This window comes from Biomphalaria glabrata, chromosome 5, assembly GCF_947242115.1.
Source record: "Biomphalaria glabrata chromosome 5, xgBioGlab47.1, whole genome shotgun sequence".
NCBI lineage: Eukaryota > Metazoa > Mollusca > Gastropoda > Planorbidae > Biomphalaria > Biomphalaria glabrata.
Window position 1 is genome coordinate 22,933,630 of NC_074715.1, and position 15,950 is coordinate 22,949,579.

At 32.8% G+C, this 15,950-nt stretch overlaps 1 protein-coding gene across 3 annotated transcripts in view; it reads right to left on the minus strand.

Annotated features, from left to right (window-relative positions):
• The window catches only part of LOC106060101 (sterol carrier protein 2-like), a 39,198-nt gene that overhangs the window by 9,203 nt on the left and 14,045 nt on the right, over positions 1 to 15,950 (minus strand). For all 3 annotated transcript variants that reach the window (XM_056030754.1, XM_056030756.1, XM_056030755.1), the window contains 7 exons: positions 14,428 to 14,554; positions 14,171 to 14,234; positions 10,216 to 10,302; positions 9,799 to 9,949; positions 9,433 to 9,484; positions 9,220 to 9,315; positions 8,307 to 8,414 (listed from right to left, as the gene is read on the minus strand). In XM_056030754.1, the coding sequence (XP_055886729.1) occupies positions 8,307 to 8,414; positions 9,220 to 9,315; positions 9,433 to 9,484; positions 9,799 to 9,949; positions 10,216 to 10,302; positions 14,171 to 14,234; positions 14,428 to 14,554 (685 nt within the window). The remainder of the gene's footprint in view (positions 1 to 8,306; positions 8,415 to 9,219; positions 9,316 to 9,432; positions 9,485 to 9,798; positions 9,950 to 10,215; positions 10,303 to 14,170; positions 14,235 to 14,427; positions 14,555 to 15,950) is intronic.

Here is a 15,950-nt window from a genome sequence, read left to right on the forward strand (position 1 = left end):
GCAAAATTGAATCTATACTTCTTTTACTACAATCTAAATAATTTTTAAGTAACACCGATATAATTTATTAGTGGTGTTCAGTTATAAGAATCTACCATATATCTATAGTAGATTCTTATATTAGGCACACCGTATTCGGGAACTGGGTCAAATTTTTATTTTATTTTTTTATTTGGTGACGGTTTAACTTACAAAAAAACTGAAAGCAGATTCTTATTCTGCAACTAAAGGACTATAAAAATAGCTGTGTTTCTTTGAATTACCACCCATAGTCAAGATTTTATTTTAAAATAAACCAGGTCACTTCATGCTCCTATAATAAACGCAGTTTTTGTGCTTTCTCCTTCAGCACACATCGAGCACCGTTAAGAAACACCACTATGTTATTGCTAATAAATTATATCTGTGTTAATTAAAAATTATTTAGATTGTATTAAAAGAAGTAGATTCACTTCTGCAATATGTATTTATAGTATATTGCCTCTCTCTCTCTCTCTCTCTATATATATATATATATATATATATATGCCTACCTATATAATCTATGTGTAGAAACAGAAATAAATCTATATAATTATAGATCTATAAATTAATTATTATAATGTAACAAACATGATATTTTCAACTAGGCTACATGTATTCTCTGTCTCTTTCTTTTAATTCCCATCCAAGGACCCTCTTCTTTTCATAATTTGGATGTTCGTTTTGTTACATCCCCTCCCTCCCATAGATGCTTATAATTCTTTTCATGACTCTCTCCCCCTTCCCTCCACTGCCTGTATGATAGGTTGTGACACTACACGCCTAGTGTATACCTCTCCTCACCACCAGCGCTCGCCTGGCGTGATCACCTGCAGTGGGCATGGTCTCTGGCTTCAAATTAGCAGCCCGCACTTTTTCTTTCATTCATAAATTATATATTCTAGATTTCTCCGATCTAGGTCACATTTATTTATTGAAAAAAATCATAGATTTATTAATCCCAATAATATTTCTTATTACGATTTTGCCTTGTGCACTATAGGAGAATGTGTTTAATTCATTATTATTCATTGAAACACCTCCTTTTTTAATTTTATTTAACAGCTAACAGTATGAATGTGATTGGAATGTCTTTGTAAAGATGTTTAGAAGCTTATTTTGATAGATCCACCAGCCTACGATCAAACAGGATCATAATATAGCCTTCATCCCTTATATGGGTATGAATTGCCGGGGGAGGTTTAAGCAATAGCTTTACATACTTGGTTACCGAGAATCTAAAAAAAACTGCCATCTGCTTTGGAAAAGCAGAACAAAAATACAGGAACTTATCTAAAATTGGACATGCACTGTCCCGAAACGTCGTTTTTAGCTCCAAACATAAAAACAAATTAATTATAAACAAAAAAAGCGACGTGTTTCTTAAAGGAGATTTTGATGAGCTGTGCCTAATATAAGAAGCTACTATAGGTTCTAGATCTAAATTCTAAGTAATTAATTAATTAATAGACTACTAGATAATTATAGAATCTAGATCTAGAATATAGAGTCTGTTAGCATAAATGAATATGAGTATATTCCACGATTATTGAGAGTCTACATACTGTAACTGTAACTTAAACACTCATACAGTTAGTGTCTAGATCTCGATCCCTCTGTCTACCACAACTATGAAAACTGTTAGTACGATGTAACGATATTGTATTGTCAGTATTGAGAGTATTGTGACGGATATTGATTGCTAAGGGACCAGGGGACGTAATGCATAACGATGACAACTGAGTAACATAACTGTACATCTAGTTTAGATCTAGACCTAGAGCAGTGATGCCCAGCCAAAGTAAAGGTAATTCGACCTGTAGGACATTTGAACGAAAATGTAGAACTACAAAAACAAGATGAAACTGACCCTAAGCTATATTACTAATATGATTCAGCGAAGATTCAGCGCTTCATTAATAAATGGGATATTTAATTTTTTTTTTCACGCGTCGGAAATAGGCTTCATTTCTCTACTTACTTAGTCTTAAAATATGAGCAACATTGTATTGTAGCTGCTTTAAATTACCACCGACTCATTTTCTAATTCTAATCGCTTTTTGGTAAATATTCTCAATTCTTCCATCTATAGGCGTAGTTAAACAAGCTTTTATTCGCGGCTCAGACCAAGAATATTTGTGCTATTATACCGTTTATTTTTTTTTTTTTAAACAGCCACACTTTCTTTACAAATGAAATATGTTGGCTTATTGTCATGTTCCACAAAAAAAAAGAAGTAAAGATCCGTTTTCTTTTCCTGGTAATTATACATTCAGAGTCCCATTTAATAAACGCACAAATGTTAAAGGTCATGGTACTAATCCGTCTAAGAAAAATTGAGGGCTCTAAGCCCCTAACGTAGGTAAAGATATATTTGGGGATTTACTACACCTTGTGCCGCCGACATTTCGGCAGGCCGGATGGAATCACGTTGCGGGCATCACTGATCTAGAGTTATATATATGCGTTTTTTTTATATTTTCAACTCATACCTTCATGGAAACTAAAACCTTTTGGGTGGCCACGGTTCTCAAAAATGGCTTAACAATTTTATTAGAACGGTGTTTCCTTAACTTTTTCCTTAACAGAACACTTTGCACATTCGGAATATTTAACGGAACACTGATTATTTTTTAAAGAGGCCTAGTTAATTATTCCTGGAAATTTGACAATTGATGTCTATCTTTGGGAAAAGAAATTAGCTGATAAATGGACACACATTTAAAACTCGTTTAGTTTGACCGTTAAAATTTTTACAAAGCTTATATCAACTCACTCTGTCTGCCTATCTGTCTGGCAAAAAGTTTGTACACATTATTTCTCCCACACCCAATCTCGGATTAAGCTGAAATTGTGCACAATTATTTCTTTTACCTGACAACACAAGAATCAATAAAAAAAATTAACCAATGTGTTAATTAACTATTGGTAATTAATTATTTTGCTTTATACATTGAATAAGGGAAATCATACTTGACAGATGTGATGGTATATCAGATTAAGCTGAAATTTTGCACAATTATTTTTTTACCTGACAACACAAGAATCAATTAAAAAATTAACCAATGTTTTAATTAACTATTGGTTATTAATTATTTTGCTTTGTATCTTGAATAAGGGAAAGAAATTGTACTTGATAGATGTGGTGGTATATATCGAATAAGTCCCCTTGAGGACTCGAGCCCTGAGTGAACATTTTGTTTATGCATTTAAAAAAACGATCATGTAAACATTTACAAACATACCCCCTTCTCTCCCCCTTTCCCTTTCACAACTGGTCCAAACAAGTGGTAGGATCATAATGCATTGAGAAAGCTAAAAGCTAAACAAAAACAATTGGTAAAAATATCGTACATATAATCACATGACTAATCCAAACTATTTGATACAATCAACTTAATATAAGCTTTGTTTTTTTTTAAAGTATTTTAAAATGTTTTTCTTGTTTTAAGTATGAAAAGAAATGAAATTAAATTTGACTAGAGAAATAGAAAATATTTATCTTGAAGGAATTATAGATCCATGTCTTCTGGTATTTCCGATTCATTAAAGAGTTTAATAAATATTAATGTTCAGGAAAATTTGCTCATACTTATAGTCTTTAAAATCTAGATCTAAAGGCCTATCAATGGAATATTATAAAGTCTGGTAGATCTAAACACTTGCCTAACTTAACTGGAGAGGAAGAGGGATGGGGCAGGGTAAAAAATGTTACATTCTTTTAAAATCTAATATTCATTAGTTATTAAGAGAAAAAGAATCACTCTATAAGTTGTATAGAGGAGGTACTGTCATTTTAATAAATGTGTGTGTGTGTGTTTCTTGTTTTAAGAGGAAAACTGCAGAGAAATTATCATCCAGAAACAGATGACAGTAGAGGTTTCTATATCTAATATGCTATTCAATATTTAGTGGTTCAAAAAGGGCAAAAGGCGCTATTATCAGTTTTATGCATCGATCTGACACATTTATAGATCTAAGACTGTTTTATTGATCCTTAGTGGAAATTTGTTGTGAATACTAAGACTCTTTTCTCAAATAAAAACAACAACAAAAAACATTCACATAAATAGAACAGACACATGCTTAATGTTTAAGTAGAATTTGTCGAGCTTTGTGGGGAGGGAGACGTATTGGCTATAGTTTGGCAGTGTAATTTCAATAGACAGGTTGTTGAAATCTCCAGTTATGACAGAGAGTCTGGGTGTTTTGATCCTACATTAAGAAGCACAGATGTCTGTGGCATGTACACAACAATAACACTCACTCTATTGAGTCTATATTAGTTCTCACAAACTAGTAGTTCTCACAAACTAAGCACCTTGGCATTTAAGTCAGACTGATGCGTTTCTTGGTCATGGCAACATTCTACAGAATTAGAGAGGAGGAGCCATGGAAAAATGATAGAATTGAGATGCTATAGTAGTAGAGAAGGATCCTAGGTATCCCCTACAAAAAAAGTAAAAAAGTAAAGTTCCTGTTTCAGACCTTGTGATCTATAGGTCAGATGATGTGAAGGTCATCGGTTTCTGTCGCTAACGGTTAACTAGGGTGTCATGTGGCCAGCACAATGACCAATCACCTTTACTTTTCCCCAACTGATGTAAGGAACCCATTAGAGCTCTGGGTGGACTCAGGGGTGCCCAAATATCCCAAAATTTAAAATCCCAGTGTTCACCAGGATTTGAACCCGGGAACCCTGGTTCGGAAGTCAAGCGATTTACCGCTCAGCCACTGCACCTCCATCCCCTACAAAACTGCACAATAAATGAAATTTGAAATAGGATCACAAGGGCAATAGGGCCCCATGATGACTGACTGAACACTGTCAAAAACACAAACTTTAACTGTATGGCTATATCACGAGGTTCTTGGGTATGCAAGGAACAGTACCAGGGAAAAAAAGAAGAGGCAGAGAAAGCAATAGTAAGACAGCATCAAAGAATGGATGGGACTGTCATTGAAAGAGATTCTAATTAAGGCAAAAGACAGTCATGTGTGGTGCCCCAACAGACTTAGTGATAGGTGAAGTCAAGCACCTCTTAAAATCTAATAAATATATATTTACCAGACTATAAATATGCAAACTGCTTTAAAAAAAAAATAGAACTAGACCTACATTAATTAAAAAAAAAAAAAAAGACTTCTCAGTCTTGCATAATATGAAATAGTATATGCATCAGTAATCTGATGAGAAACCAGACATAATTGCAGGAACAGAAACTTGGCTACATCCTGAAATTTATAATGCAGAAATTTTCAATAGTAATTATGAAATTTTTAGAAAAGATAGGGCTGATAATCATGGAGGAGTTCTTTTAGCAATAAAAAACACTCTTATAGCAGAAGAAATTACCTTACCTAACTCAAAAAATATAGAATCAACATTTTGTAAAATTAATACCACCTCAACATCCCTAATAATAAGCAGTATTTACAGACCACCAAATTCTAGTTTAGAATACATGCAGGAACTATGTAATCAGCTTACTACACTTAAAGAGACAAATAAAAATGCAGTTTTTTGGATAATGGGTGATTTCAACCTACCTGATATAAATTGGAAAACACTAACCATAGATAAACACCAAAACATAAGGACATAAATGAGCTTTTCATAGAAACTTTACACAACCTAAGTTTAGATCAAATCATTCAAAAGTCAACTAGATTAAACAACACATTAGATCTCTTCTTAACCAACAGACCTGGATTAGTAGTTGATTATGATATAATCCCTGGTCTATCAGACCATGAGATCATAAAAATACACAGTCAGATGAAAGCAGTAGCCAATACAAAACCCAAAAGAAAAACCTTACTCTGGAATAAATGCAACCTAACACAACTACACCAGGCTGCATTAAACTTTCAACAAACATTCTTATTAGAAAAAGACATTAACCAACCAGTCGATGACCTCTGGAATTTCATTAAAAAACATCTTAAAAGCATTATAGAAAATCATATACCAATTAAATACACATCAAACAAAATAAATAAATGCTGGTTTAATAATAGACTAAAGAAGCTTTGTAAACAGAAGGAAAACCTATATAGAAAATTTAAAGAAACTAAGGCAGAAAGAGTTTAAAGTATGTAAAAAATTAAACACATAACCCAAAAAGTAAGCAGACAGCTGCAGAGTGAATACATAAAGAATGTAATATCTAAAGATAACAACAAAAACCTATGGTCATACATTAAGTCTAAGAAAATGGAAACAACAGGCATAGCACCATTAAAAGATGAACATAACATAATACATAATGATAATAGAACTAAAGCAAACATCCTAAACAAATACTTTGCATCAGCATTCTCAGCCCCCGGAGACAAAGACATATTACTTAATTTGAACCAAGTAGACAACATAGAAGATATAGTAGTAGAAGAAAATGGAATCCAAAACTATTAGCCAACACCAAACCAAATAAAGCTTCTGGACTTGATGGTATTCCAGCTAGATTACTCAAAGAACTAAGCAATGAGCTAGCCCCAGTGTTCAAAATACTCTTTAAGGCATCGCTTAACCAGGGCAGAGTACCAAAGGACTGGAAAGAAGCTAATGTCACTCCCCTATTTAAAAAAAGGAGAAAAATCTGACCCAGGAAACTACAGACCAGTATCACTTACCAGCATCACATGTAAAATCCTAGAACACAAAATATGTAGCAACATCATAAACCACTTAGACAAACATAATGTCCTCACCTCATACCAACATGGCTTTAGGAAATATAGATCATGTGAAACACAACTAATAGGACTAATTGATGATTTTTCAAAAGGTTTAGATAATAGTGAATAAATAGATGCTATCTTACTAGATTTTTTCCAAGGTTTTTGACAAAGTTCACCACCATAGTTTGCTTAAAAAATTAAAATATTTCGGCATTAGTGGTCCATTACATCAGTGGATTAGAGATTTTCTGATAGGGAGAGAACAAACTGTAATAATAAATGGCTCTAAATCAACACCGATAACAGTAAACTCAGGTGTACCTCAAGAAACAGTCTTAGGTCCACTACTATTTTTAATTTACATAAATGATTTACCAAATTGCATTACTTCAGGAACAAAAGTCAGATTATTTGCAGACGATTGTATAATATATAGAACAATAAAAACAACACAAGACTCAGATATTTTACAAAGAGAATTAGATGAATTACAGAAATGGGAATCAAATTGGAGCATGTCTTTCCACCCAGAAAAATGTCAGTTGTTAAGAGTAACAAAAAAACTAAAACAAATTAATTCCACTTATCTTACTCATGGCATACCAGTAACACAGACTAAAAATGCAAAATACCTAGGTGTTATAATAAATGAAAAACTGTCATGGAATCCACATATTGATGAAACCATAAAAAAATCAAACAAAGCATTAGGGTTTATTACAAGAAATTTCTATAAATCAAATAAGAACATAAAACTATAATGTTATTTAACCTTGGTTAGGCCAATAATAGATTATGCATCCTCCGTTTGGGACCCCTCAACTCAAGAAAACATTAAGAAACTGGAACAGACACAAAATATAGCAGTGAGATTCATAACAATTGAATATTCACATTTGACTAGAGTAACACCTTTAGTAAAATCACTAAATTTAGAAAGCCTTCAGGACAGAAGACTCAAAAGTAAAGTAGCAATTATTCATAAAACACTGAACCATAATCTTCAAATACAAAAACAAAATTTAATAAAATACTCTGAAAGACACAAAGATAAAGGCACATTCCTTGTCCCATATGCTAGGACAAATTTGTACAAATACTTCTTCTTCCCTAGTGCTATTAGAGCATGGAATGGGTTGCCTGAGCTAGCCAGGAAAACCAGTGACTTGGCAGAATTTAAGTCATTGGTTAATATGCATGACGCGTAGGACGTAATCATCTTCTTTTTTGAAGTAACGTCTGTATTATATAAGATAAGATAAGATTTATAAAGGAAAATCTATTGTAGTTTTGTTTTGTAACATTTAGATCTATAAATTAATTGTATTTGTCATTAGTATCCAAAAGTATTAAGATGTTTTTTTTAACAGACTCAACCTTGAATTATATGGAAATTATAAAGCAAGCTTTTTTAGGCATCATTGATAGAATGAATGATCACCATTGCTATGTTATGCCTTTTGTGGAAACAAAACAGGCTTCACTAAAGACATCTTGCTAACAGAGACAATAACAATGTTGAAAATGAATAACAATAATTGTACTTAGTTAAAGTATTATTCTCTTAAAATAATTTTAAAATGAAAAAAATAAATAGGTACCTGTAGCCCCTAAAGGATGTCCTTTAGAGATAAGGCCACCACTGGGGTTGATCACATATTTTCCACCATAGGTATTATCTCCTCTGTCAACTAATAAACCAGCTTCCCCTGCATAATAATTATTAACAAAATATTAATAAAAGGACAATTACAACCCCCATCTTAATGTTAAAGATTAATTCTGCAATCTTACAGTAATTTGAAAGAAAACATTTCATATAATCAATGTTACTAAAAATTAAATGAGCAAAATGCTTTCATTGTTTAGTGAATTCGTTGCAACTACTTTTCAGCTCTTCAGAGAAAAGCCCTCCAATCTTTTACTTTTTCTCAATCAAGTTATGGGAAACTACTCTGTCAGGGGGAGGTGTGGCGAGAATGAATATGTTACTTTGATATTTTTGTATGATAGTGATATCCCCTTATTTTAGTACTCCCAGGTTACGAATGTGAATAGTGTTGCACGTGTTAACTGAATGGTTTAGTCTTCATTGAATGTGTGAGAGAGTGTGTTAGTCAGTGAGGTTTTGTTCCCAGTCCAGGAAGGTTGGACAGTTGCTTCATGGACTGGTGTTTATGTATTATTTACTAACAGTTAATATAATTGTGTGCTTATTAAGTATTATTTGCATTTCCATGGATATCTGAGTTGGAGTTCAAGTGTATCAAGTAGTAATTGTTCTTATTTGTGTAACAAGTATTTGTGTAGCAAGTATTAATTAATTGGAATTGAGTAATTGTGTAAACCCCAATGAGCCTAAGGAGCCAAGACAAGTCTAGCTAAGAAATGAACCTCTGACAGGAAACTACTCTTGATTAAATTGAAACTTTTCTTTGCTAGATGGGTAATAATTATCTTTTTATCATTATAAGCCAATAGAAAACTGTTTATTGAGTTTACTTTGATACTCACCTTGACCACAAAGTCCAAGGGCTTCATAGGTCAACAATTCATTGCATGAAAAACAATCATGCAACTCAATAACTTGAACATCAGAAGGTTTAAGCCCTGTTGATAACAACATTTGACATCATAGTTTTGTTTTAGTTGTGGGGGAAAAAACACTATAAGTTTATTCATTTCAAGAACATTTCAACGTTAATTTACTACTAAAAAGTCTATTACCTGCTTTTTCAAAGGCTCTCTTTGCTGTCTTTTCTGCCATATCATAACCAATCTAGTCAATGTTTAAACATAATACAATTACTATTATTGTTGATCAATACTTGCATTAAATCATACAACTACTTCAGACAATATTTACAAAATTATTTAGTCTTTACATAATGAAAATATTGAAAGTCTTATGACATACTACAAATGAAAATACCGGTAATCCTTTTTATATTAATTTTTCTTTTCAACTAGTATTTAAATCTAAAAGCAATTTTTAAAGTTAAACAGTAAAATGAATGTTTTATCGAAGCTGTAAAAAACAAAGATACAAAAATAATTAACAAATCTTAAACAAAAAAAACAACAACAGTTTACCATCTTGATACAACTTCCTTCATTAAACACACTGGGCTCATCTGTTCCCATTTCCATTGCCAAAATCTCAACAGCCTGGGACTCTAGTCTATGTTTTTTCACAAAATCTTCACTAGCTAGAATTGCACAAGCTGATCCATCAGATGTGGGACTGAATAAATACATACTTACAATTATGTCACTTTTTAAAATGTACATAAGTAACTAATTATAATATCAAAATATAATGATTCTAATGAGTTGAAGAATAATGTTTCAAATAGACACAGCTTACTTCAAAAAAAGATATAGACAGCGATCAAGTTTTAAAAATGCTACTCAACTTAAATACATGCACTTGATGTTGCACTTCAATTGAACATGTTGTTATACAAAATAGAAGTTTTAAAAGATGAAGTGTTTTAACTAACTTCTTACCAACACTGAAGTTTAGTTAATGGATGATAGACCATTGGTGAGTTCTTGATCTCTTCAATACTGTATTCTGTTTGAAACTGGGAATACCTGGAATTTTTTTTTTAAGACTTAATTTTTTGGGGGTTTGTTAACAATGATATTTAATTTAAAGCAGCATTTCTCAAACTTTGAGGCAGGCACACTCTCCCAGATATAACTAGTGATAAACTATCACTCTGTTATGCATTTTTTTGCGAACAAAACAGGCCCCTAGATGAACACAAGGATAATCTTAAGATGATCAAGTCCCTTTTGAAAAAATACAAGCTCCTCTGCCTTGAATGTCTCTCAAACTTTAGTATTGATCCATCCAATCCCTTCTAAGTTTAACTTTATTAGATCTGTGATTTTATATTATATAAGTTTTGTAACTTCTTTTCTCGAAAAATAACTTTTATAATTTCTTTTACTAAAACTTTGGGCTATTTGCATCTGACACATACATTTTAATTGCAGTAACATAGTGCATCACATCACATTTACTGTTATATATATGCATATTTATTGCAGAATTCTCAAATCAATTTTCTTTTTTGGAGGATGATGAAATAAAAAATCCTAATCCCAATTCGATCGATTTTAGAAGGTCAAATCATAAGTAAGATATTTTTTGTCCAAATTAATTTGCAGAATATATATATAAACAGTGCTTTTTTATGACAGTACGCACACGTACGGTATACCTGCACCCTTTTGAAAAATTATTACCTTTCTTGTATTTTAACATATATTAATAATTATTAGTAGTTAAATGTTAGGCAATCAACTACTGAGTACCGGCACCTATTTTTTTTATATAAAAAAAAGCATTGTATGTATATATATATATATATATATATATATATATATATATATATATATATATATATATATATCCTGGTCATTTAGAAATAAAACCTAAACCTGCCAAGTTCCTACTTACAAGAGTTCTAAAATCAAACAAAGCTGGAGTAATCATGCATCAGGCATATATATTAGTGTACTCTGTCACTAGATTAATGTCTAGAAAAACAAATTTCTATTTTCTACACCAGTGATGCCCAAACTACGACCCCGCGGGCCAGCTGGCCCGCCAAAGCATTGGAACAAAATGTAAAAAAGATACTGTAAAAACTTAGAATGGTTGAAAAAATATTTTCTCTAAGTTAGGATTCTCACTTGTTCTTTGATGAATTCCATTTCAATGTTTTTTATTCTAATAATCATATTTTTTTAATTGTAAGGACACAAGAGTCTTTTTTTTATGGCGATAAAATTTGACAGCTAGTTTTTATTTTTGGAAACTTCCGCAACTGTCTTGAGCTAGCCGTGTCCTTGACACATTGTGTGTGCAATACCGAGCATCAATGATGCCTCATATTGGGTTGTTTTCTTTTGATATCAAAACGATTGGTAGATTGGTACCTTATTGTTTAACTTTTGTGGTTTAATGAAATGGGAGAGCCTAAGAAAAGAAAAGTGGACTCTGAATGTAGAAACTTCCAAGAAGAGTGGACAGATCATTACTTTTTGCGAATATGAAAATAAGCCAACATGTGGCAGTTTTTAAAGAAAATAAAATTAAAAGTCATTATGAAACCATGATGAAACCAAACACATAAACACATATGGTAGCATTCTTGGTTTGAGCAGTGAAGACAAGATTGTCATGTTACGACTAGAGAATGACGAGAATATTTAACAAAAAGTAACAAGAAAATAAGTCTGCGATAAGGGCCAGCTACAGAGTTGCTTACATCTAAAGCTGTTTTTTCGATGGCGAATGTGTACGAAAGTACTTGCTAGCAGTGATGGAAGAAATGTATCCTGAAAAGAAGAATACAGTAGAAGCTGTCAGCTTTTCTCACCTTACAATTACAAGGCAAGTGGAAATCTCCATTCGCTGACATTACTGAAACCGCGCAAATCTTGGTATTTATTCGCAAACTGCAATTTTTATATAACAGAGGAGTTAGCAGCTATGAGGAGCATGCATTTGACAACTACTGGAGAAAACCTGTTGAAAGAAGTGTCAACCATCATAGAGTACCTATCTCTTCCTTGGAATAAATTAGTTGCAGTGACTACTGATGGTGCCAAAAATATGGTAGGATGTCACAGCGGACTGACAGCAAGAGTTATATAAAAAGTTGTAGAGTCAAATGGAACTGAACCCCTGTGGCTTCCCTGCATGCTTCAGCAACAAAATCTATGTGGAAAGGATCTAGACCTTGTGATAATAGTTCAAAGATTTCAAGACAAAGAGTTCTAACATGAAGACGTTCTATTTTACAGTGAATTCGGGGCCGAGGAAAGGTAGGCAAACGTTTTTTTATTTGAGACACGAAACTGAAATATTTATGACAGAATAATCAAAGCCAGTTCCACAACGGAACTACCCCTCATGGCTGTGGGATTTGGCTATTTTATATTATGCAACATCACATCTAAATGAACTCAACACCAAACTACAAAGGAAGGACGAATTGATTTCGCATATGTATGTTGACATAAGCACTATCCACAAAAAAATTTGCAACTCTTCGTTCAACAGGCGGAAAGGATGCACCTTGTCCACTTTCCAACCTGTACCACTCTACAAAATGATAAGCAGCTAAACATGTCTTTCCCAAAAGAAAGAATGATCCAACTTTTGAGGCTCTTAAAGTTTTTCAGTGAAAGATTTGTGGATCAGTTGAAGAATAAAAACGTCTTGTTGAAACTCTGTTTGCTGTCGATGTGTCAAGGGCCCCGACAGATCTGCAACTGGAACTAATTGACTTACACAGCCAGACATTCCTGCTTGACAAACTTTTCCAAATCTTTGAAAACAAACGCTAAGGATGATCACAATGTTTTCAAGCACTTATTTGTGTGAACAAACTTGCACTTAACAGCACCACCTCAAACAGCCCAAGAGAGTTGACAACACTAATTGTGATAATCCATCAGATGATATCAAAATTAAATATCAATATCACACTACAGTGGATCCCTGGACATGTTGGCATCATGGGAAATGAAAAGGCAGATAAGCTATCAAAGGCAGGTTCATCTAAGGTCAATGTTAGTCAACAATCACAAAGAGGAGTGGCTCAACCAATGGGTATCAGGAAACACAGGCAGAGCCATGTACAAAGAAATGACTACGCCTAACAAACTGGACAGTATTAACTTCCTCCCCCGCAAAGAACAATCTACAATTTTCCAACTAAGAACAGGACACACACCACTATTAAATTACCATCTGAACAAAATAAACTCCACACAACTCCCCCTTTGCAGACACTGCGCCCACCCTTTTGAAACCGTTAACCATATCCTCTTCGAATGCCCCTTCCTAATCCACCTTAGGCAGACCCTACTTCCACTACAGCCCAATATAACCAACACCCTGTACGGCAGTGCTGAACAACTGAAGAAAACAGCACACTTTTTTTCCTTGGCACAGTCTGCAAAAGAGCTCACAGCTCAGCAGCAATAAAACTGGCTAGAAGAAGAAGTAAACAAACTTTTTCAATGATGAAACAGGCGAAAATCATGTTACGTGATCGCCTCACAGATGAACATCTAGATTCAGTGCTCCGACTTGGTGTTTTATCTATGCAGCCTGATATTCAGATGATGGTTTTGGATAGACTTCAAGCATCACATTAATTTATGTAAGTAGGTCCACAAATAAAACTATTTAAAATAGCCTATTGTATATTTAATTTTTTTTCTTTTCGGGGATATGGCCAGCGAAATGAATGCAGAAAATTAAAATGGCCCGCAGACCAAATACGGCTGGGCATCACTGTACTACACAATATATATGCACTATGCACACAAAAAAAAAAGCAAAAATTAATGACTTTTACAAAAATCTTGCAAAGTCCTATTTTATAAATCAACCAACTTTTATTGTTGGCTCTAAATAATTTTTAACTGAACTTACGGATTATTAATGGAATGCCTATGGTTTTTCCATGCAATTTTGGCAAATTGTTCAGGTGTTGTCCCTTAAGAAAAAATGATTGGTTAATTTAAGTTTTTTGCTATTCACTTTTACGAAACGAATTCTCAAACTATAACAAACACAATTTAAATCATTTTTTTTTTTATAGATATACAATTTAAAAGAAATTAAATGTATACATTACTTGTACAAAACGTAATATAATATGCAAATTGTAAGCTGGATGTTGTATATACCATATTTCTCCATATGCTCTCGCCCAGCATTTCCAAATATCTGTGCAGTTGCTGGAGCCTTATCAAAGCCATGAGCATTAATCATAACCTCCATATGTTTGTCCATAGGACTTGTGCGATCTGTCCACTAAAAAAGGAAAAAATCTAGAAAAGGTAAAATTTACATTATTCCATCCCTCTAAGACAACGATAGAAAATTAAAACTATAAAAATTGAAGTCCGAATTAAAGGACATCATTAAGTCGAATCCAGCTCCAATGAACATCCAACATTATGTTTGGCAGATTAAAATCAGTTGGTCATTCTTTTGGTGAAATAAAATGTTTATTAATAATTGGATACAGACAGAAGTGAAGCTACTCTAACAAACTCCAAGTCTTAAAAAAGATTAAATATCTTTGTCGTGAGATTTCATCTCTTAACAAAACTAGTTTCTTTAACGAATTGAATTCTCTTTAAAAAAACAATTTCAAAAAGACCCAGCAAGAGTAAGCATAACACTAAAGGGTTCCCAGTAATTTTATCCCTGTTGTTTCATCCCTGGTCATTTCATCATTTCATCTAACAAAAATTAATTGTAAAAATCATGAAATAAGCAATATTAAATATATTCATTCTTATTTACATGACAAAAAGTGTAATGCATTAGATAACAATAAAATTAAATGCCATTAAAAACTATAAAAATGTAACATGTTTAAATATAGAGGTCATGTATAAAAGTGTTTTTGTGTTCATCTACATTTATTCTACATCAATAAGATAGAGTGGGGTGGGAAAACTTAAATCAGATTGACGCCTAATGGGAGAGAGAGAGAGAGAGTCACACCCTATATATATATATGCAAGATTATTTCCAATAAGCACTCAATCAATTATAAAGGCTAAACTTCATCATGACTGAAATAGAGTATAAACAAGTATTTATGTCCACTTAAATACACCAGTGTTGATATCTAAAGTGAAGATCAAATACATATTTACATATACATGTAGAAATGAAATATCCATAAAAATATGAAATATATACCGATTAAGTCCTATAATACAATTAACAACTTTAATGTTTAAAAGGAATTAAAGCAAAACTTATGTAGCCGACATGATATCATGAGGATGGGTGAAGTCAGCCTTTATTAGAAAAAAATAAAACCTTTTTTCAAGGCTAAAAATGACGCACCAATTTTCAAGAAAGAGAAATTGGAAAATAAAATAAAGTGAAAGATGGTTATCAGGAGTTATCAGCAGCATGATCATAAGTATTCTAATCGTTCTCATCTCTTAAATGATTTCCACTACTTCAACCACACCTTGGCCTTTAATGATAAGTTATCAGGGCATGTTCATAATTATTCTAATCTTTCTCATCTTTCAAAAGATTTCCACTACCTCCACCACAGCTTGGCCTTTGATCATTATGTCATGCACAGGGTAATATTATAATATTACATCCCCCACATCCAATAGAAGCGCTACAGCTATGTAGACACCCAGATTTACAATTTATTAAACAATTTCTCATC